Raw genomic sequence first — 24,559 nt, forward strand, 5'->3', positions numbered from 1 at the left:
ATAGCATGCATCATCATTGGTCCTTAGGAATTGTACTAGTGTACTTGTGTTGATCAGAATTTTTAAGTCTTTTAAAGCTGTTTGTCTCTACAATGTTGTTATTGTATAGACTGATCTGGTTCTTTTCATTGCAGTCTGCATCACTTCCCAGGTGTCTTTGAAACTGTCCTTTTGGACATTCTTACAATACAGTAGTACTCCATTTCATTCATTTACCCTAACTTGTTCAGCCATTCCCTAATTGGTGGCTATTCCCTCAATTCTTAGGTTTTTGCCACCACAAAAAGAGCTGCTATATTTTTATACGGATGGGTCCTTCTTTCTTTGATCTCTTTGGAGTATAGGCCTAGTAACTGTGTTGTACAGTTTAGAAACTTTTTGGGTTTAGTTACAAATTGCATTCCAGAATGGCTGGTCCAATTCACAGTTCCACTAATAAGGCATTAATGTGTCTGTTTTTGAACAGTTCCTCCAACATTTGTCATCTTTTTTTGTCAGCTTTGCCAGTCTGATGAATATGAGTAGGCAAGTCATGTAAAAAGATGGTGCAGAAAGGGATGTTTTTGACTGTTTGGTATATTTGTTTTCCTTGCATGTATGCATACTTGAGAGGAACACAAATAAGTTAATATGGTTTGGAAATGTTTGGCTTGTAGTTCCAGTTCCTGGTGTGTCCTTGACCGATCTACTTTACTTTTCCATACCCCACTTTCAGATAGTGATTATACTACTACCCCAATAGGAATATTTGAGATAGAGATAGGGACTGGAACTACATTGGTATAGGGAACTCCTCAAGTGAGAAACCCCTTCTAGTAGTGCAGGTTGATGCCCACTCTCCAAAAATATCAAACATCTGCATTTCAGCCTGTTAGCACTCCTGAATTTGGTCTGAACCAGATGAAAGCCGAGAGTCACCTCTCTGGAAGAGTGTGATATTGAAAAGAGCTAATGAAGTATTTTGAGAGAAGAACATTTTGCAAAGAGGGAGGAGCAGCCCATTAACCTCTGAGTTTTGATGATCTGAGGTAAAGTGATGCCTCTTTCACATACTTGTTGTGTGATTCTGGTCAAGTCACTTAATATTATTATTGCCCCAGGAAGCTCTCTAAGATGGTGAAAAGATGCCAGCCTGTATTGACAGAGTTCCCAAATTGGGGTTAGCTGTACCAGTGAAATCACAGTTTTGAATCCTTCCTCCAATTAAAAAAGGTCACTACAAATTTCTTTATACCCTTGAAAATCAATTTTGCTACTTTTCTTGTAGCAAACAAATAACCACAGTATTTGGAAGATCAAAGTGGCATTCTAACTTAGTCTAAGTATGTAGTCTCCTTATGTGAGATTTAATTTCATGAATTTTTGCAGCTCTCTGATATTGTCACAAGATTTAATTTTAACTTAGATAATGTGTCTTTTTTTTTTTTAAAGATAATTATTGGGGGCAGCTAGGAGGTGCAGTGGATAAAATACCAGCCCTGGATTCTGGAGGAGCTGAGTTCAAATTTGAGACACTTGACACTTACTAGCTGTGTGACCCTGGGCAAGTCACTTAACTCTCATTGCCCATCAAAAAAATAAATAAAAAAAGATAACTATCAAAGTATGTTCCTGAAAACATTGGTTTTTCCTCATGGAAATCTTTTTGCCTAGGTGTTTTTCAGTCATTTCAGTCGTGTCCAACTCCTTGTGACCCCATTTAGGGTTTTCTTGGCAAAGATATGGCAGTGGTTTGCCATTTCTTCCAGTTTATTTTACAGGTGAGGAAACTGACACCAGCAGGGTTCAGCATCTTGCCCAGGGTCATAAAGCTAAGCTAGTAGTCTGAGACTAGATTTGAATTCAGAAAGATGAGTCTTTCTGACTCCAGGCCTGACTCTATTCATTGTGCCACCTGACTACCTTTACCTAATTGTTCTGTGTTTTATAGTCCTTTTCTATTGAGTTTTTAAAAATTACATTTATTATAAATTACCAAATCTGTCACGTGTATGTTTTTGGAGTTTACCTTTTTGTTTCTTAGGACTGCTTCAAAATAATTCTGACAGATACATCTGTTTCTGTTGCCATGATTGCTTTTAGGGATTTCATAGCCCTTTCCATCATTTTTCACATGATAATTATGGAGATTCGTTGAAAAAATTGTTCTGAAATAAACATTTGATTGCTAAGCATGTTTTATACACTGTGCCACCTGTAGAGTTGGCATAGGCCTCACCATATGGCAGAATCCAAATTCTTTTCTCAAGGGTTCCTGTATTTACAGGTGTTGCCTTGCTAATATTGTGTGCCTGTTGTGTGACTCTGGGTATGCCATTTGATACTCATATTGCTTCAGGCAACTCTCTTGTTTAAAGGACTGCGTGCATTGAAAATATTCTACTTTTTTTGGTTTCAAAGCAAAACATCCTGCTAAGCAGAATAATAACGTGCTAATCAAAACATTTAGGCCAGAAATGAGCAGTTGTGATTTTGTTTGCCAGTCTAAATGATCTCTAGTAATATTAAGGTCTGTTATAAAATACTTGAAAAAAAGGTTGCCTGACTTGCCTTGTGTTACTTGACTAGTATCTGGTAGAAAAATACAGGTCCTCTATATGTAGCTTATTAAGATAATTAAGCTGGTCTAGAGAAACATTTCAAAATGGCAGTTCATTATCTGTCATATTTTAATAGTATAACTGATTTTCTAAGAAATAATTCCATTAGGTTTTGAAAAATATATTTGATGGTAGTTTAAGAAGACAAGTTTATTGAAATACAAAAAGTAGATATGGAAACACAACAACCAGGGTCATTTCTAATTGAACTTTATAGCTATGAGACCTCAGGAGACTTAATTCTTCTCCATGTCTCAGGTTCCTCATCTGTAAAGCAGGTGTAATACTTCTCTCACAGGGTTGTCATGAAGAAAGTGTTGTGCAAACCATAGCGCAATCTCTCAATCTATCTAACTATCTTGTCTATTTATAGTTATCTTTCTGCCATTTCTGGCTCTGTCTTCAGTAATTCTAACTTTTTAAACTTATTTCAGTTTTATCTTAATAAAATGTATAAAAATGTTCATTTTATGGAGGTGGCTCTGGGTTCTCAAAGATTGTACTATACAAGCTGGAGGACAGGCCCAGCCCCAGACTATTGTTGTTCAAAGACTAACCCAGCCACATTTGGAGGTATTTACGAAGAGGTGGGCCACAGAGTGAATCATTTGCCTTCAATACTCTCAAGATCTACCAAAGTACTGAAGAATTGGAGACAGCATTATTGTTGGAGGGTGGCCTGTTTACCTAAAAGTGCCTTATCTTAAAATATTTAAGTCTAATTTACTCTTGGAAAATTACAGATAAAAATGAGACTCAGAACATTCAAGGTACTGACCCAAGATCATTCAGCTAATTAATGGCAGATCTGGAAGCAGAATTATTTCATGTACATATTAGATGAGATACCCAAACTTTAGCTATTTTTATTTTACTATGCACCTATATATTGTATATGTTTCATCACTTGTAGAATATAAACTCCTGAAGCTAGGGACTATTTCAGATTTGTCTTTTTCCAGTACATAGCACAGTGTCTAGCATGTAGATGCTTAGTAAATGCTTGTTTTGTTTTAGTTTAAAAACCTTTACCAATAACACCTGACACAGTCAGATGTGTAAGTACCATCTGTGTTCAAGCCATCATGACAAATGACGATGTGAAGGATATAAAGAAGAAAACATACTCCCTACCCTTAAAAAGCTTAGTGTAAAGGAGGAGGTCTTGTCCACAGGTTTAACAGCTGGGTCAATCCATCTTTTAACATAAATCCCAATTTATTTGTCTCCCTGCCCTTTGCATTGTTTGTCTCCTATGTCTGAAATGCACTCTTTTATCCTCTTCACCTCTTAGAATGTATGGCTTCTTTTAGGACTCTTTTCAGACATCTTCCTAAAGGAAGCCTTTTTTCGATATCCCCTTAATTGTTTTAATTCTTTAAAAAAATCACACACACATACTTTTCTCTGTTTACACGGCATATTTTCTTTCACTTTATAATCACCCCAGCCCCTCCATAGAATGCAAATGTCTTGAAAGCATGGATTTTTGTCTTTATATCCCTAGTATCTGGCATTTAGTAAATGTTCCTAAAATTGAATTGTTGGATTGAAAAAGCTGGTTGCTGGCATTTTTAGTTTTTGGATTAGGAGACAAATACTGTCATGTAAACAGTGCCAAGTTGGAGGGGAATTTAATTGGGGTTAGAGCTGGATGTTGATTTAGCATTGATAACAGGCAGGCAGTCTTTCTGATCTGTCATGCTGTGGTGGTGTTATTGTTGTTTTTTCTAGATTTTTTTTTATTACCCTGTGCATTATACATGAAAAATTGAACAATATAATGCAAAGCAATATATGATTAAATGTCATTGGAATGGTATATACTGCTAGTTTTCAAGTAGTCCTAGGAAGGAGCAGTCACAGGAATATTTAAAGAAGGGTCTGGGTTGGTTTTTTAGAATGTACATTGGGTCCCAGATTACATGATCAACAAGATGGAGGACTAAACCTTTTTTGCTCCCCATGACCTCTCAGACCTCTCCAAAATAGGAATTAGGTGCAAGAGACAAAGCAGTTTCAGTTATCTCCATTGTTTGGGCCACCAGGAACTCAGAGGTAAAAACTTGATGATCTAATAACAGAAGAATCCCTAACCCCTAATGTACTCATTGAACACCCCCTCCCTCATCACCCCACAGTAGGAGGGCCATATATATGTGGCCTGACCCACAAGCTTGCAAAAGAATTCAACTCTGTATCTTGACACTCCACCCTAACCTGCCCCACACCCACCTCATGCTGTAGAGATCCAAACTACAAAAGTTTGCTCAGACTGTGCTAGTGTTGGGGCTCTGTGCCCCAACAGAGCTTGGCCAGAGGAAAGGAGGAAAGGCTACAAGGCACATGTGTGGCTATATGGCATTCCACTAAACTCAAGGGAAAGATCTCAGTATCCTTTTGGAGCCAATTCTGTCTCCCCAGAACTCAATGGGGCAAAGTCTGAAGCTGGAGAACCATAAATTGCCTCTTGTCGAAGGACGCTGAAATCTGAGATCCAACCTCCCAAGGAAACGATCAGAAGGAGAGAGAGAGAGTTATAAAGTGAACAACAGGGGAAAATAATGAAAAAAGACTGCAGTTACTAAAACTTAGGAAGAAAACTTAATTATAAGACCATTAGCATATGCAGTTATACCAATAAGTAAGATACTAACAGCAGAAGGGAGTATGGCCTCTCAATAAATAGAGAGTTCAGACATCTATGAATCTATGTCTTGTATTACAAGACAAAAGACAGTGAATGAATCGACCTGTGATGTGGCAGAGGACCCTGTGGATGCCCAAGAGAGTGTGAAATCACAGAAGGATGTTCCTGTATGGTTTAGAGGAGAAATAAATATTGTAAAAGTATAATTTATGGCCTTCACAGCTGAAATAATTTGTAGGAGGTAAAAATTTGAATCCATTGTGGCAAGTCTCACCACAGAAACAAAAGAGGGGATAACTGATTGTTCTTCATTTCCATGTATTCACATTCATAATCTGGAAGAAGAGAAACAAAAAGCAATAACTTTAAAGTAAGCATGTTCTCCATAGAAGTAAACCACATTGATCTTGAAGACATGATATATAGAAGTAACTTAAAGATTTCTTATATCTCCCAGAAGAACATGACAGGTCAAAAAACCTGAATGCTATAATCTGAGATAACTGTCCAGAACCCAAGATAAAGTGCCAGTTGAAAGAATACACAGATCACCCCCTGACCCCCCAAAAAAAAAACCCACAAAAAACTACACTGTATTATTTTTCTCTTATAACATGACTAATGCAGAAATATGTTTAATGTTATTATGTGTGTGTGTGTGTGTGTGTGTGTGTGTGTATATATATATATATATATATATATATATATATATATATAAAAAACTTATACCAGATTACCTGCTGTCTAGGGAAGGGGGGAGGGAGGGGAGGGAGGGAGAAAAATCTGAAATTGGAAAGCTTGTATAAACAAAAGTTGAGAACTATCTTTACATATAACGGGGAAAAATACTTTATTAATTAAAAAAAACACTACACTGTAAATTCCAAGAACTTTAATGATTAAATTTAACATTTCCACTGACAAACAACACATCTTGAGCACAGAGACCTTCAGATATAAAGGAAAGGAAATTCAAATAACATAAGACAATTTTAAACTCAACAGAAACTGCAGAAAGAAGCAAAACATGTTCTTAAGCTCAAAGGAGCTTAGGATGCAGCCCTACATGCTATACCCTGCAAATCTGAGCCTAACCATAAATGAAAAACAATGGATGTTCAGTTGAAGAGACATTTCTAGAACATTTCTAGAAAGAAAATCAGACCTGATAAAATTATTTGCCTCTCAACATCCCAGATAAGAGAAATACAAGATGAGTAAAGAAATATAGCAATCAAGGGCAACAACAAATAAACCATAGAGAAATGTATTTCTGAATGTGTATAGGAGGAGATATGGGTGAAAGCAGAAGTCTCATTGAAGTCATGGTAGAGAAATGACAGACCTGAAACGTCATTGACTAAATCTCATAATACCCCACCTACAGGTGAATTGTTATTTTTTGCTTTGAACAGGAGGGTATAAACAAGGGGGGAGTGGGGGAAAAAGATAAAAGGTGAAGATGTGATGTGCTTGATTAAAGTCAGAAGCTAAAAATGAGAAGAATACAGCTCCTATAATCTCTTAGGTTAAGAAAGCTTCCTGGAAAATAGATAAGGAGACAGAGAGGGATTGAAAAAGGGATAAGGAAAGGGGGGGTTCTGTTTCAAAAGTGGGCAGGGGTACCATTGGTGAGTCTTCTAATAGGACAAAAGGGAGACGGAGACCTTACATTGGCTGTGATCCTGAATTTAAAATCCTGAGATTTTTAGTGCTGAGAGAGATACATTCTGTCTCAGGAGAAGAGGAATCAGAGCCCTTTGGGGCAACTGATACTCAGAAGAGTGGGGAAGATGAAGGACATAGACCTAGAAAGGAAATTTCAAGCCAAATAATTTACTAAGGGGAGTACAAAGTACAATAATCAAGGGCATAGGAAAATACCTATCATGGGGCACTATTCTCTCCATCACCTTTAGGAATTAGCATTTCTAACTATTAGACACTACAGGAAAAAAGTGTCAGGGCAAGATCTACAAAATGATAATAAACTGTTTAGAAGAAGGAACATAAAATAGGTATCTTAGAAGCCTTAATTCCATGCGGAATATGTGTAGAGACTAAAGAAGAATAAATAAGTAGACCGGTCACGAATCAAAGAATAAAAATCTAGAATATAAAGAGAAGTTAAAGAAGTGAGTGAGGGGGAAAAAAAGTCTTTTGAGAAGAGGTCAAAAATGAAATTTCAAAAACTAATGAACAAAACAAATTGAAAGTGGGGAGAGACAAAGAAATTCTCCTTGACTACTTAACTGAAAGGATAAAAAAGGGGAAGAATTTAATAGTTAAAAATGAGGAAGAAAAACTAATAAAAAAAAACTGGAGAAAGAACTAACAAGTTAGATGAAAGAGAGCTTGAGGGGAATAAAGTTATTTTAAAATAGACCAAATTAAAATAGCTGAAAAGATATAGTATTGTGCTTACAGAAGAAGAGAGAAAAAATACCAATAAGGAAAATGGAATATTAGCCACGAATGGAGGAAAACAAAAATCTAACTAATAACTTTAAATGTGAATAGATTAGTCCAATAAAATGAAAAAGAATGATAAAAAAAAATCCTGCAACCGGTTGCTTATAAGAAACATTTAAATTGCACAGACTTCTACAGAATAAAAATGAGGGGCAGAGGTGGAGGGAGAGAAAAAATTTACATGATAATATTGTTCTATAATTGAAAGGAATAGCACATTGTGCATATTAGGTTTGCAGTTTGATATACAATCATCTTTTTTATTAGGGTCACCGAGATGGCATAGTGGATAGAGCACTGACCTTGAAACTGGTAAGACCTGAGTTCAAATCTCACCTCAGACACTTACTTGTGACTCTGGGCAAGTCAGTTAACCCCAATTTCCTTAAACATCCTGGGCCATCTCCAGTTGTCCTAATAGATATCTTGCCACTGGCCCCAGATGGCTCTGGAGGAGAGAGTGAGGTTGGTGACCTTGCACAGCCCTCTCTCACTTAAAATCCAATTCACTGCAAGTCATAACATCACCCTGATGTCATGGTCCTCTTAGAGAATGAAGGACAAATAAGATCTTTTTTATTGGATTATGTTATAGAAATTCTTGTTTTTATTCCATAAATTTAAAAAAAAGGAAAAAAAATACTCCCACATGGTCCCAAAACCTTAGCATCTAAATTCTTTTTTTTTTTTTAAGTGAGGCAATTGGGCTTAAGTGACTTGCCCAGGGTCACACAGCTAGTAAGTGTTAAGTGTCTGAGGCCGGATTTGAACTCAGGTCCTCCTGACTCCAAGGCCGGTGCTCTATCCACTGTGCCATCTAGCTGCCCTAGGATCTAAATTCTTAAGGAGACAATTTAACTGAGCTACAGAATACAAAGATAGTAGTAATACAGTGACTGGAAATTTCATTGTGTTCCTCTCAGTGATGGATAAGTCTAACAGAAAGATAAAAAAGAAAATGTAGCACTACAGCCAAAGAACTTAACAGCTTCTTCTAAAAGGCACTGCTCAAGAATATATGTATTCTCAGCATTACCTGGAACTTTTACAAAAATTGATTGTTAGGGCACACAGGTCAAATATAGAAAAACAAATAAGAAATATATCCTTTATAGACTATAATGCAATAAAAATAGTAATCAATTTAGGGAGCACAAAGGACAGACCCAAATTGAGACTTAGCACCAAAATACTTAATTATGAGTGGGTCAAAGAACAAATCAAAGAAACATTGAAAAGAATTTTGTGAATGAAAACAATAATCATAGTAGGTGCTTAACAAATGTCAAATGAATGAATGGATTACTATGAGGATGACTTTTTAAAAAATTATCTTTTAATGAGATGTTTTAAGTGACGTGATTTTCTTTCCTTTTTATTAGTTTTTTGCTTTTACAACACTTTCATTTATAAATCCCCCCTTTTCCCACCCATCCTTTTTCTTTTAATTTTTAAAAATTTTTTTAAAAATTATTTTTTTCCACCCATCCTTTCTAATAAAGAATTAAAAGGAAAAAAGAAGCAGTTCAACAAAGACGTAACAACTTGAAAAACCAAGCACATTTAAATTAGATGCATTTATAAAATGTGACAGAACATTTTTCTCTAAAATAGGATAATGCACGTGAATGATCATGAGACACAAAAACTTATGCATCTAGGTCATTAATTATAGTGACTCAAAGACATTCTGGCTTTAGTGAAGGAATCATATTTGGTGATCCTTTAAAGTATTTTTAACCACTACTTTTGCCTGTGTAGTCAAGGGAAATAAGTCAATTACAGTGAGGAAAAATATGGGCCATGTGGGAACTTCATGATATTTTGGTAGATCTGTGGTTCCATTGATGTGATGATGCCATTTCCAGTAGGGCAGCCATCTCAGTTCTTCCTGTTCTTGCCCTCTCACAGATCCCCCTGGTAGAAGCAACTTAGTGTACTTCCCCAACATCTTATAACATTCCTTAAGTATTAGTGTATGACCTATAGTTCTCAATATTATGACCACCCCACTTTTTTTTCCAATTAAACATTTGGTGGATATTTTTAAATGCCTCTTTTTGCCATGTAACCTACTGTTGCTAATATGCCACATACTACTTACTCTCCGGGTGGTCTTTCTCTGTGTAGACTTGAGGTGGCACCTACTTTGACTCTAGAGATTGGGGTAGTCTGTGGATTGTAGCCATATAGCATCACCAGAAAGAATACTGCTGTTAAAAAATCATTTTTGTTTCTTAGAGTAACTTTGGATCATATGACAATAATATATTAATATCAGATAACTTCCAATTTTTACTTTACGTTAAAATAAATTATAATCCTAGCTCTGCCACATGCTACTTATATGACTTTAGGCAAGTCATTTGACCTCAGTGGGCCTCAATTTCATCATCTTTATAATGAGAGGGTTTAACTAGGTGACAGTTGGGTTCTTTCCAGCTCTAAATCTCTGATCCTATGATCCTAATATTTTATCACTGTTATGTAAAAAAAAAAAAGTATTGTGAATTTAAGAGTTTCAAATACTTTTGCCTTTCTAACTCAGGAGTAGAATTAGAAATGCATCAAATTACTTTATTTAGGCTAAATCTTATGAATTAAAAAAGAGTGGAAAGTCCCTTATCTTTTGAAAAAAATTCTTGGCCAAGTTTCTTTTTATTTTAACTAATTTTGATTTTTATTCCAAAGTTTAACACTAAATTAGAGAGAATATTTGTATATAAATAGTTAATTGGAAGAAAATTATACAGAAATTTACCAATCTGTTATGTATGACTTGCTGTTCTTTTAAAGTTTGAAATAAGATCAACCTGTAGCTTTTATAGTTAACTCTCACCCTGTTTGTCTAGCCTTTTGGCCAAGTTTCTTAAAAATGTGTGCCATATGTTATAAAGAAACAATCAGTGTTTGCTTCAGTGATCTACATGTGACCTTTGGGGAATGAGATTTTCTGATGAATTGAATATCCTAATTACTGAGAATTAATTATCCCATATATTGATTACCGCTTGTCAGAGAATTATAAAATTCTGCATCATTTCATAATTAATTGTGAAACTTCAACTTAAAAGCAGGCTGTTAAAATAATTCCTTTATATGTCAGGTCACTTGTTGGGATTTGGAATGTATTTTCTCATTGAAAACAGTATTATAAATTGTGGTTAGTTTTCTGTGTTAACTCATAAAATTATATTTAATCCATAATATGATAGAAATACAATATAAATACACATATATGATAGAAAGTAATACTTTTATTGTATTATTAAATTAGCAATGAGTATTTAAAACAAAAAATAATTTCTAAAATGCTTCAGGAAAATAGACTTATTTTAAGGGAGGATATTTTAATGAAGCTTTGAATGTGGTTTCTGAATAATTTTCAAGTGTCTTAAGAGGGTGATAGTATAGGTTCTTTCAGTTAATTTTATTCTAGAGTTAGGGCTTTCCAGTTCTACAGTGTAGGAGGATCATTAGCATTACTCACACACTGTCAGAAATAGTAGAAATGTATTTGACTCACAAATAGAAGGGGGAGGGCAGATGCTTTCTTAAGGGAACAGTATGTATGCATATATACACATATATACATACATCGTTTTTAAATTGCAGTCAGCTTTGGGTAAGCTGTGAAAGATGAAAATCAAGAAAAGGTAAGGGAGCAGTTTTTTACTGACCCCTGGCTTGGTCTTGATCTGGAGCAGGTTTGGACTGGGATTAAAAGGAGGCAATATGGCCATGCATATATAAAGATGTTTTCTCTTTTGAGCATTATAAACACCTATTATGTAGTATTGTGAAACATTTATTTCACTTTTTTGATTCTGGGTAAGTTAACATTTACGATAGATGAAAGGATAAATAAGCACATTACATACTTTAATTTTGCATGTGATATCAGAAACTTTAAAAGCAGGAAAAATGATATTTTCCTTCTCGTAAGATAAAGCATTTGTGTCTCATACTTTTAAATTATTCAGATTTGTTATAGGTAGACTTTTTTTTCCAAATAAGTTGGCTTTTCTCCAATCAAGTACAATGGATTGGGGCAGCTAGATAGTGCAGTGGATAAAGCACCAGCCCTGATTCAGGAGTACCTGAGTTCAAATCCAGCCTCAGACACTTAACATGTACTAGCTGTGTGACCCTGGTTAAGTCACTTAACCCTCATTGCCCTGCCCCCAAAACCAAAAAAACCAAACAATGGATTTTGCTTTAGAAAAAAAATATATTCTATTTCAAATTTGTGTAGTATCTATTGTCCAACACAACTTTTGTGATCATAGTTTTTATTGTATTTATGTTAGATAAGCTATTGTCACACAAATGTGTACTGCTTGTATATATCTCTGACTAAAGTTAGTTACATATAACTTTTTTTATTAGGAAGTGGCTGTTTTCGTCTTTGATAAAAAGCAGATTGACAAATATCAAAAATTTGAAAAAGATCAGATCATTGATTCTCTGAAACGAGGAGTCCAACAGTTAACCCGGCTTCGACACCCTCGACTTCTTACTGTCCAGCATCCTTTAGAAGAATCCAGGTAAAATTTTATATAGCTTAAACAGACCTAATAAAGTGATTTAATTATCTTATATTTTGAATCTCTTTACAAAATTTGAAGTAATAATACAAATGGAAGTTCTTACAATTTGAGCCCTAGAAACTGGTGAAAAGTTTAAATGTTGTAACCTAAGAATTTTTTGATCTATCTTTGTGAATGAAGAATTGTAGGAAGAATTGATATCAATAAAGACTTTTCTTAAGACTGAGTGGATAAGCCTTTCAGAGCCTACTGGGTTATTAGTATTGTTCTAGGCATAATGGATAATACGGAAGTTACATGACACAGTCCTTTCCCTTAAGTGGCTTAAGGAGAGGAGACAACAAATAGAAAACTGCTAGAAAACTCTTATGACTAAATTGGTGGTGCCTCAGTGTCATAGGAATACTCAGAAGGGAGAGAACTGAGCCAAAGCCAGTCAGGAAGAAGATAAGGCTTGGAAGACAAGAATGATCTTGGTGACTGAAGAAGAGGAAAGGAAAATATTTTAGGTGTATGAAGGGGGAATAGCAGGAACATACAGATAGACGGAAGTGGCACTGAGTGTGGTGTGTTTGCAATATAGAAGAGACAGTAAGTTTTACTAGATGAGAGAGATGCTGGAGATAGTGGGAAAAAGAACTACAGTGGGTACAGATTATATGATTCCCTGAGACCTTGGCAGAGGAGTTTGAATGAAATACAATAGAAAATATGAAGTAATTGAACAGGAGGTTCTGGGAGCATGACATGATGAAAATGATATTTCTGACAAAATTGCTCTGATCTAGAACTTGGAGTTTCTCCAATCCAAACATCTTATATGTCATTTCTGCTATTCCTTCAGACCTATTAAACCTATTCTTTATATTGATTGAAAACTTGGTTTATTCAGCATCTTCCTCTCATCAGCTTAATTCTACTTTTGTCTGACTTTAAGACCAAACATTGTGGTGTTGCTCTCTCTAGCACTCTAGATTTTCTTCATCCTTTTACTTTATGTTTTACCAGTTCATGACTGGTCACTTTTTAATCTCTCTCCTTTACCTGTTTTCTTGGATTGCCAAGTCTTGCTCTAAAAGTGTGTTCTTAACTTGGGATGCATGGTCCAGATTTGAGGAGGGTCTATGAACTATAGTATAGGGTGAAAAACTAATCTTTGTTTTCAATAATCTCTATCTGAAATGTGACATTTCCTTCAATTGTTTTAAAGCATTATTTGGAGAAGGGGTCCATAAGCTTCACCAGACTTTCAAGGGGTCCACAACACAAAAAAACATTTAAGAACTCCTGCTCTGGCAAGTTCTAAAGATATATTGTCCACTACAAACTCATCATAGTCTCAGTTGGACTCTCACAGCTATTCTGCCATCCTTTTATTTACCCATGGTTGATTCTCTATCATATTTCCTGATTATTGCAAATCTTTTTCACACTTTTTAAGTTTCCAATCCTCACTTGCATGCTCTCCTTGTCAGCAGATGATCTTGATTTCACTGAGATCTAAGCCATCTTATGTGAACACCACTGGAAGAAGCCATCCCACTGTGACAGATGAGTCCACTCACAGGATTCTCATTTCTGTGCAGTTGTACCTATTGATCTTCTTGGATGAACTCTCACTGCATTCTAAACCTGTTCTAAACCTTTTCATTTCTCAAACTGCTGAGGTCTCTTACATGTCTTTTTCTATCAGTAGATATTTTTGTCTTCTCTTCTTCCTTCTTTTCCCCCTCCTTTCCTCTCCTGTACTTAGAATATTCAGGTCCTCTTGTTTACCTCCCTCATCTTTCCTTCATGCTGCAAATCCTCCCTTCATTAATGCCTTTCTCTGAGGAAGACGTGGTCCTTTCCTTGTTGTGGCAAACCCATTTATTTATTCTTTTCATTTAGTCCCTCTGGCATCTGCCATGAACTTGGACCACTAATTGTCTCCTTCCTTTTCTATCTTCTTCTGGTTCTTTGCCTATTACTTCTCCTTTAGGCAATGCCTAAAGTCATGCTAAGGTCTTCTCCTTTCTTAAAACATTTTCGCTTGATCCTTCTTTCTCTCAAGCTCTTCTCCTCTTTTTCACTGTCACACTCCTAGAAAGAATTGTTTGTTTGGTTTCCCCATTTCCTCACCATGTGCTCAATTCTAAACACTGTTTAAAATTGTCTTTTCTGTTATGATATAACAAACTTCAACTAACACAAACATATCCTTATAGAAAGAGCAGAAAAAAGGCTTGCATCTGACACCGAGGAGCTCTATTACAGCCTTTTTTTTAATTCTGTTTTGTATTACAGTAGCAGTAGCTGGCTCTGTGTCTCCTTCTGAACTTAAAATTTGCTCTCTTCTGTGTATTTTTTACATAATTTATTCTAAACTTAATCAACACCAGGTAAAAGGAACATTTTCAAATACGAAGTAAAATAGAAAAAGGATTCTATATGAAATTGTGAATTTCTGCTGTGTACAGTTTTCTTTTCCTTGAAAGTACAACATAGTTTTTCTTTATAATAAATTCCACATTAACTTTCTTTTTTTTTTGGTGAGGCAATTGGGGTTAAGTGACTTGTCCAGGGTCACACAGCTAGTAAGTGTCAAGTGTCTGAGGTCAAATTTGAACTCAGGTCCTCCTGAATCCAGGGCCAGTGCTCTATCCACTGCACCATCTAGCTGCCCCCACATTAACTTTCATAGCTGTCCTATTTTTCTGTTTTCTTTTGGCCCCTATTCTCTTCTGTGTATTTTAAAAAACCTGTCTTGGTGACCCTCCTTTCTTTTCTTTGTCTTCTGTCTGATTGCTGTTATCTTTTCCATCTCATCTCTGCTCCCCATGTGTGTGTGGGGGGAATAACAAAGCCTTTGTAATAGATGCTCATAGCCAAGGAAAACAGATTTCTACTTTGCCTGTGTCAAAAAATAGATGTTTCATCTTGAGTTCAAGGGAGATGGATGCTTCTTCATCTTTGGTCCTCTGAAATTGTCATTGGTCATTGCATTGATCAAAGTTTAAATCTTTCACTATTGTTTTTATTTAAAATGTACTTCTCAAGACTTGCCAGTATGACTTCTGACCCTACCACGTGAAGGAAAAGCTCTTGTCCAGTGTTCCCAGTGCTCTTAATTTTCCAAGGTTACCAGTGATCTCTTAACTGTTCAAAACAAAATTCATTGTCTTCCCTGCCAACTTTACTTCCTAATTTATTGATTTTTTTCTTTTGAGAGCAGCACCACCACCTTTCCTCTCAACCAGATTTGTAACCTCAGAGTTATGAGGGACTTATTTCTATAATTTGTCAAGGATCTGTTCTCTTCTCTGAACTCATACAACTTTTACCCTATTTTATCATTCAGTGAAATAAATGCTTAAAGTTCTGAGGATACAAAGGAAAATGGATACCCCCTGGCTTTAAGAGCTTGCATTTTCCTGGGGAAGACAGGGCCCCCTCATCAGTTTTTGATTGGACTGCTCTTATAGTCTCCTAATTGGTCTCCCTACTTCCATTCTTTCCCTTTTCTAATCCATCCTTCACATAGCAGATAAAGTGATTATCCTAAAATATGGGTCAAACTCTTGCTTTCCAATGTTCAAGAAGCTTCAGTAGTAAAGTACAAATTTAGTCTAACACTTAAAGTCATCTGCAATCTGGCTCCTACTCACTGATAAAGCCTTATCCACCTACATGGTCTCCCAATTTGACATCTCATTGTAACTGGCTGGTATCTGGTGCATGCGCTGAAATGCTGCTGGCTTGTTGGCCTGAGTAGGCTCTTGAGAGTCCTGGCAGAGCTCTCCTTTCTATTGCCTGTCAACTTTTGGCTGACCTTTTCTGCAGTTTGGGGATGGGTAAAGCCATTTAATGTAGTTGCTTATTGGATTTCTTGATCTTTATTTGATCTGGTATTATTTTTAGGTTTTTAATGGAGTAAGTGTGGGAAAAGGGCTGCCTCAATGTTCAGGCAAACATCTTGGCCCAAAGTTCCCCATACTTTTTCTTCATGCATGATTTCTTGCTCTGTCTAGTCTTACTCATCTTTTCCCAGACATACTGTGGGCATTTCTACCTTGTCATTGTATGAGATGATTATGGATTTGAGTCAGATTAAACTCTGAGGATGGGGTCTGGAAGATACCCAGCCCTGCCCCAGTATAGTTAGTTTAAAAGTTTATTGCTTGTCAAATTCTCAGTGTCTGCTTTAAGTTTTATTGCCAATTAACAGTATTTTTACTTCTGCTCAGTCTCCCTACTTGTCAGGTACATTTTAGTTTTATCTGGAATCCATCATGTGTCAGAACCCCAGTCCCTGTTGAGTGGGTCGGGGAGTTTGCCCACCAATTCAATACTCGGGACTCAAGAAGAAAGGATGGGGCTGGGCACAGGATGTGGCAATTAAGTTGAGACCAGATATTAAGTGATATGTCTCTTTTTCTCAGAGCAGAATCCCCTTGACCCTAAAGTCCCAACAATGGATTATTCTTTATTCTATTTCTTTGATTTCCCAATATAGCCAAAGATAAATTTTAACCCTGTCATCCTTCTAAAATTAACACGACAACAAAACAGTGCTGAAACACCTGAGTGACTCTTCCTGTTATTCAAGTTGAATATCTTTAGAGATGGGGGCCTGGAGAGGGGAGTCAGTGAGAACTGTGAGATCTGAAACATCTGACTGTCACTCCCCCATTCCCTCTTCCTTTGGTTTGACCTTGTTCCCCCTCCCCTTTTCCCCCTTGTTCCTGGAACACGTATGCATGTCTCCATACATTGATCACGAGCTAAACATGCACCCTGGCTGAGACAGGATTGGCTGTTAGATTGTGAGCTCGCCCCAGTGTGCATGGGGACTTCCCCCCCTAACATTCCTATAAAAGGTCATGGCACGTATTAGCTACTGCGGCTCAGGCATTGAGTTTGCCCATTCCCATGGGAATGTAATAAATCTGTCTCTGTTTGACTTGGTAGTCTCCTCGAGTTATTTGGGTAAACTGAGGCAGTTTGCCCCATACATCATCTTAGCTCAAGCTCTTCACTGCAACTGAAGTGACTTCATTTTCTCCAGTTCTTGTCTTTCCTGAAAGGTGGCTTAGCCCTAGCTTAAAGAAGCTCATTCTCTTTAGTAATTCAGGCTCTCAACAATGTGTCCTTTCTCAAAAGTCCTCTAGCCCACTCGTATGCCACCTGTACACTCCCTCGTGGGAGTGGTGTTTATCAGCACAGCTCGCCTTTAGCTTCCTCCAAGACACAAACTATATTTTGCTCTTTGTAACTTCTTGACTTAGATTCCTTGTTGAGCTCAGTGTAGTGTCTAGTGTCTGGTGTAAGTGAATGAATAGGTAAACAAATCTACCAGGTGTCTAATGTAGATAGTTGAAGCAAAGCAGTACCTCTTAAGTATGGGGAAGAGAAGAAATTGTGAAGTAGGACAGAGAGGTGCTGTTCTCATTTTGAGATGCTGGAGAATAAGGTGATGGTGAGACACCCGAGTGGAGAGAGGCACATACAAGTGAGAAATCAGGACTAGTGATAGAGATTTGGGAATCATCAGCAGAGAGGTGATAGTTGAATCAATGAAAGGAGACAAATATTCTGACAGGAATAAGAAAGCACTTGGACCTTAGCAGACATGTGAAGGAGGAGAGAGAAGCATAGGAAAAGAAGAAACCTACCTCCCTTGACATTTGTGCCATAGGCACACGCTCTTCAGAATCCGTGCTAGACGTAGTTATCACAGCCATCTTCTCAGAGCATATTCTGGCTAAAAGCATCCCGAATGAAGCATTGACTCTAAAACATGGTGTGAGGAGCCCCCATTTCTTTCCAGCCTTATTACCTTTTGTGCCCCAAGTTGAGGGCATTTTATGTTTTTGTGTGTAAATGTTTTGTCGTTTTCTGAGGGAACTATTGTTTACCTTCAGATTTCTGGGGGGGAGGGGATTAAAACACAGTACCTTGTAGCATGTAGTATATACTTAATAAATATTGAATTCTTGAAGTGAACTGGGAAATTCGATCAATACAGAGGCAGAATAGAATTAGAGGGATTGTGTAGTCAACCGCATAATATGCTACAGAGGTCTAAGAGAATAAAAACTGAAAGTAGCCATTGGACAGAAAAGAAAATGCTGGTTCACTAAAGGTAGTGATGAAAGCATTATTCAGTGTTGCCTTAGAATTGTGGTGGTATCAGGCAGGGTGCCCTGGAAAGAAGACCTGACTGCAGCTGACTTTTTAAAAGGCATTTAGCTTAGATGGGGAGGAGAAATAGAGACAATAGTTAGAAGGGATGGTAGGTTCTAGAGATTATTTTTTTTTAGGAGGGAGGGTGGGAGAGATAAGTGTTTATTGGCTGCAGAGAAGGAAGCTGTAGAAAGGGAGAGATTGAAGATGAGAGAGATTGTAAGGAGAAAAGGGTGCTGGTAGGGGGCAATATGCTGGAGAAAACAAGATGGAATGGGAGCAAGGGTGCCTCTAGAAGTCTTGGTCTTGGCAAATGATAAAATATACACTTCATATGTGTTCCACTAAATTTAAATAATGCAGTAAGCTAAAATACACATTTTCAAATGTTTTATAACCCTCCTTTCCTCTGAAGAGATAATGTATACATTTTCTCTAATCCCAATAATTTGGTTAGTAGCTTGAACTTGGATTCATTCGATCATGATTCATTTATTTATAATCAGGACAAAATTAATGAATTAATGGGGAAAAATATAAAAAGCCAAGCTTGAAAGCTAGAATGCTTTCTTAGAAAATCCAAATCATTTTAAGGGTAAAATATTTTCCTTGTGGATACTTTAAAATATGTACATTTAAATGACCAAAATATAATTTTCTAACTTTTTTTTCTGGAGGATAAAAAGGTAATTAAAAACATTTGTTTTAAGATTAGCCATTTAAAAAAATTAGTTATGTCACAAAGGGTGATACCATAAGCAAATTAGGAGCACAAGGAAGAATTTACCTGTCAGATCTATAAAGAAGGGAAGAATTTATGACCAAACAAGAGATAGAGAACATCAAGAAGTGCAAAACGGGACCTTTTTATTACATTAAATTAAAAAAGTTTTTACACAAACAAAACCAGCACAATCAAGATTAGAAGGAAAGTAGAAAGATGGGAAACAATTTTTACAGCAAGTTGTTCCGTCAAGGAAACATTTTGTTTCTTGAGGAACAACAGGGGGGACTGTAACAATTGGAATGATGCCACCTGCTGGAGACTTACTGTAGAAGAGTTCTGCCCATGAAGCGAAGGTCTTTGAGGGCAAGACCAGGAGTCTTTTCTTTGGCGTCAGGAAGTGACGCGGGCTAGTGGGAGGAGGAAGGAAGAGACTGGTGCTCAGTCTCGGGCTCTTTCCTCTGGACTCTGGTGGAGAAGGGAGCTAGAAATGTGCTTTCCCTTTAATAGATAGGAATCTAGGCCTTTCTCTCTCTCTTTACCAAATTCTTATTCTCCTTAATAAATGCTTAAAAATCTAACTCTTGCTAAAGCTTATAATTTATTGGCGACCACTCATTAGATATTTTAGACAGACTAGCTAGAATTTTAGCCCTTAACAAAGTGCTTCTGATAACAGCCTCATTTCTCAAATATATAGAGAACTGAGTCAAATTTATAAGAATACAACTCATTCCCTAATTGAGAAATGGTCAAAAGATATGACCAGGAAATTTTCAGAAGAAGAAATGAAAAGTTATTTATAGTCATATGAAAAAATGTTCTAAATCACTATTGTGGTAAAATAATGGAATTTGGTAGCCCCCCAGGGGTCCGACTTGATTGACTTAGTAGTATTTGATTTGGGTATGAATGAGAAACCACTAAGTACTCACTTAAGGTGATTAGATCTTTTTTTTTTTTTTTTTTAGTGAGGCAATGGAGGTTAAGTGACTTGCCCAGGTTCACATAGCTAGTAAGTGTTAAGTGTCTGAGGCTGGATTTGAACTCAGGTACTCCTGACTCCAGGGCCAGTGCTCTACCCACTGCACCACCTAGCTGTCCCAAGTTGATTGGATCTTGAGCCACACCTGGCCCTGTGACATCAACAGGGAATCAGTCTCAGCCACACTACTTGAAGGACCTCCCCTTTGGGGGAGGAGAAAACGGTAGAAAAGAGGACCCCAACAGGAAGTAACACACACTCTCCCAGACATACTCTCTCTCTCTCTCTCTCACTCTCATGCTTTCTCTCCCTCTGGCTTGGGAGCTGACTAGAGAGTGGCTGCTGACTCCCATAAAAACTACGGACCCCTGGTGGTGAGTTAAATCCAGCCCTCTAAATTAGCTGAGCTGGAAGTGAGTTTGGGGATTGTATAGGTTATTGTCAGAGTCAGGGAGATTATCCATTTTCCTCTTTCCCTATTCCCTTGTCTTTGACTTTATTAATTTCACCTTTGCTGTGTATTTTATTCCCATTAATAAAACCTGATTCGTTTGTGGAAAAGAGGCTGTTAAGCTCCTTTCTTATTGGACTGGGAGAAATATCTAAAAAGGCAGTTTGGAAAGGAGGAAGTATTGGACCTAGAGGTCCCTCATTATTTTCTGAACCCCAATATTATGGCAAGCCACCCAATTAACTCTCCACATATTAAATTCAGACCCTACACTATAGATTAGAGAAGTTAAAACTGAGGTACCACCTCATGCTTATCAGATTGACTAATACAATAGAAAAGGAAAATGATAAATGTTGGAGAACATGTGGAAAAATTGAGACAGTAATGCATTGTTGGTGGAATTTTGAACTGATTCAACCATTATAGACAGAGCTCAATTTGGAACTATGTCTAAAGGACAATCAAACTGTGTCTACCCTTTGATCCAGCAATACCACTACTAGGTCTGTATCCCAAAGAGATCTTGAAAAAGGGAAAAGGACCTAAATGTACAAAAATATTTATAGCAGCTCTTTTGGTGTTGGCAAAGAATTGGAAATTGAGGGAATGCCCGTTAATTGGGGAATGGCTGAACAAGTTGTGGTATATGAATGTAAAGTGATACTATTGTGCTATAAGATGATGAGCAGGTAGATTTCAGAAAAACCTGGAAAGACTTATGTGAACTGATGCTGAGTGAAGTGAGCAGAATCAGGAGAATGTTGTACACAGTAACAGGAACATTGTGTGATATTCAACTCTGATAGACTTAGTTCTCCTCAGCAATACAATGATTTAAGACAATTAAAACAGACTCATGATGGAAAATGCTATCCACATCTAGAGAAAGAACTATGGAGTTTGAATGGAGATGGAAGCTTACTATTTTCACTTTTGTTTTTTATGCCTTTTCCCTTTTGTTCTGTTTCTTTTGTCACAACATGACTAATGTGGAAATATGTTTACTTGATTGCACACCTATAACATGTATCAGATAGGAGGGAGGGATAGAGAAGAAATCTGAAACTCAAAATCTTATAAAAATGAATATTGAAAACTATCTTTACATGTAATTGTAAAAAAATAAAAATAACTATCTACCTAAAAAAAAAAAACTATGTCAGTCTACTTTTGTTAGTGTACTTTTCTGCCAATTATATATTAACACAGAAATTGAGGTATGGAATGTAAATAAAGGTAACATTAGGATAATCAGTTGTATTGTGAAAGACTTAGTTAGCTACGCTTATCAAGACAGTGATCCATGACAGCTCCCAAGGACCCATGATGAAAGATTCTATGCACTTCCAGAGTGAGACGCGATCAACTCTGAGTGCAAATTGAAGCATCCTTTTTAAAAATTTTATTTTTCTTGCAACACGGCTAAAATGAAAACATGTTTTTCATGACTTCACATGTATAATCAATATCACATTGCTTGCCTTCTCAAGGAAGGGGAGGGGAGGGAGGAAGAGAATTTGGAACTCAAAATTTTAAAAAATGAATATTAATTTTTTCCCATGTAATTGAGAAATATTTAATGAAATAAAGAAAAATAAAAACGGGGTGGGTGAGGGGGGGGAAATCAATCATTTGTAACGCTATGTGATTTCCATCCTAAGTGTCAGTTTGGTTTTTCAGACTCGTGGGCCCAGAGAGACACTAGCTAGGCTCAGGGAGAAGGTACTGAAGAGTCACTCCCACAGTAACATTCCTGCTCGAGCTGACAGGAAGGAAAGCTCACACACACATGCCTTGTGTCATGCCATGTGTTTGGAACATCCTTTTTATTGCGTGTTCACAGAACTGCCTACCCCATCACACATATGCCCCATTACCTTAAGACCTCAGCCAGTTCTGCCCTGCTTCTTGTGCTCTCATCTCTTCCCTTCTGGACAGGGCTTTTTCTTTTGGTCATCTTTTTCACTGTCCTGGAACATAGGGAGAGATTATGTCTCTTGTAGACAGATGAAAGGAGATTTTTTTCTTTGATGCCTAGATTTATTATTACTTAGAATTTTTAGTGAAACATAATGTATATTTTGTGTGTGGGGGGGCAATGAGGGTTAAGTGACTTGCCCAAGGTCACACAGCTAATAAGTGTCAAGTGTTTGAGGCCCGATTTGAACTCAGGTCCTCCTGAATCCAGGGCCAGTGCTTTATCCACTGTGCCACTTAACTTCCCCGTGGCCTTTTAGTTTTAAAAGCATGTCTTCCCTCATCCTCCCCTCTTCCAACCATGTTTTAACTACTTGGACTTCAAGGCAGAGCTAGACAAAATTAGAATCTTCATTCAAATAAGCCTTAGCTTATTGACATTCTCTCCATCCTGTAAGACTTTGAAAGCTACCTTGTAGGGAGCCATTGCTTTTCTGGACAGTGTGTGATGCTTTGTGTATGTTGATGGCATTCACCAGAAAGAGTCAGAAGTTCAGTGGGCAGTAAATTGCAGATAAACTTACTTTGTATTTCCTAAAGGTATTGGACTTAGCATTTTGTTTTAAGATTTGTTATAATACTGTAATAATTGGTGTGACGAAGTTACTCTAACAATTTCCTAGGATTTTGGAGCATATTCCATTTTTGTTCGTTCCTTCACATTTGATTCATAAATTTTATCCCTCAACAAATGCCTTTGTGACATTGCTATGCTGGCTTAAAGTACTGGCTTTAGTACTCTTTGTACTAAAATAAATGGATTTGGCATGTCCTCTTTTGTCATACATATAAGAATTGAATAGGTATCCCCATTATAGTTCATATATGTTAAAAAACTTAAAACATGGGAAAAATGTTCCAGTAAGTATAACTCTCTTTGTCTTTTATAGAGACTGCCTGGCCTTTTGTACAGAACCAGTATGTGCAAGTTTAGCCAATGTTCTTGGGAACTGGGAAAATTTGCCTTCCACGGGGTCCCCTGATATTAAGGATTATAAACTTTATGATGTAGAAACAAAATATGGGTTGCTTCAGGTATGTGCATATCTTGGCTAGATTTTTTTAATGCATAAACTAACTTTTTTTGTTGTTTTTTTTGTTTTGTTTTAGTAAGGCAATTGGGGTTAAGTGATTTGCCCAGGGTCACAGAGCTAGTAAGTGTTAAATGTCTGAGGCTGGATTTGAACTCAGGTACTCCTGAATCCAGGGCCAACGCTCTATCCACTGTGCCACTTAGCTGCCCCCATAAACTAACTTTTAAAACAGTATTTTCAACTAGACTATTTTGTGTATATTTCCCTCAATATATCAATAGTCTTGTGTGTAACTATTATTTTGACATTTCATCCTTACCTAAGCTAAGCTTTCATGTCATATCTTATGTTTGTATAGCTTTTTATACTTTACAAAATTGTTGCATATATTTCTGTGTATTCTTCATTAAAGGGTTTAAAATTTGCCTAAGTTCTCGTGAGGAAGCAATGCAGACAATCGGGTCTTCCCTTCATATAAGTTTTGTTATTATTTTTTCTAGCTCTTTAAAGTAATCCTTTAGTACTTTGGTATCATACTGAAGTAGATTAATTTAGGTAATAGTGTCCTTTTTATGATGTTGCCATAGCTTACCTTTAAGCAATCTCTATGCAGCAATATGATCTTGATGACTTGAATTGTTCTAAAATACTTGTATAGGAGCTTGTGAAGAGTCATTTCTGTGTCTCGACTAAGAAAAATCAAGCATCATAATGCATGTATACCTGAGGTACTTAGAAATTATTTCTGTTTGAAAAATATTTCAAATAATGTTCTAGAATGTTATTTTTGTTACTCTTATATTCCACAATAAAAATATTCAAGTTAAGAAAATGAGAATTTAATGTGGAGACAGGAGGGAGCCTAAGTTTCATTTTTAACATTAAGCAAAATAGATCAACCATTTTTTATCAGTTTTTCATAAATTTAATGGTAATCTTGAGCATAAA

General features: G+C 36.7%; 1 protein-coding gene across 4 annotated transcripts in view; it reads left to right on the forward strand.

Annotated features, from left to right (window-relative positions):
• SCYL2 (SCY1 like pseudokinase 2) overlaps positions 1–24,559 on the forward strand; it is an 82,009-nt gene that overhangs the window by 26,643 nt on the left and 30,807 nt on the right. For all 4 annotated transcript variants that reach the window (XM_043966631.1, XM_043966629.1, XM_043966632.1 and 1 more), the window contains exons 3-4: positions 12,112–12,269; positions 23,468–23,612. In XM_043966631.1, the coding sequence (XP_043822566.1) occupies positions 12,112–12,269; positions 23,468–23,612 (303 nt within the window). The remainder of the gene's footprint in view (positions 1–12,111; positions 12,270–23,467; positions 23,613–24,559) is intronic.

This window comes from Dromiciops gliroides, chromosome 5, assembly GCF_019393635.1.
Source record: "Dromiciops gliroides isolate mDroGli1 chromosome 5, mDroGli1.pri, whole genome shotgun sequence".
Taxonomy (NCBI): domain Eukaryota; kingdom Metazoa; phylum Chordata; class Mammalia; order Microbiotheria; family Microbiotheriidae; genus Dromiciops; species Dromiciops gliroides.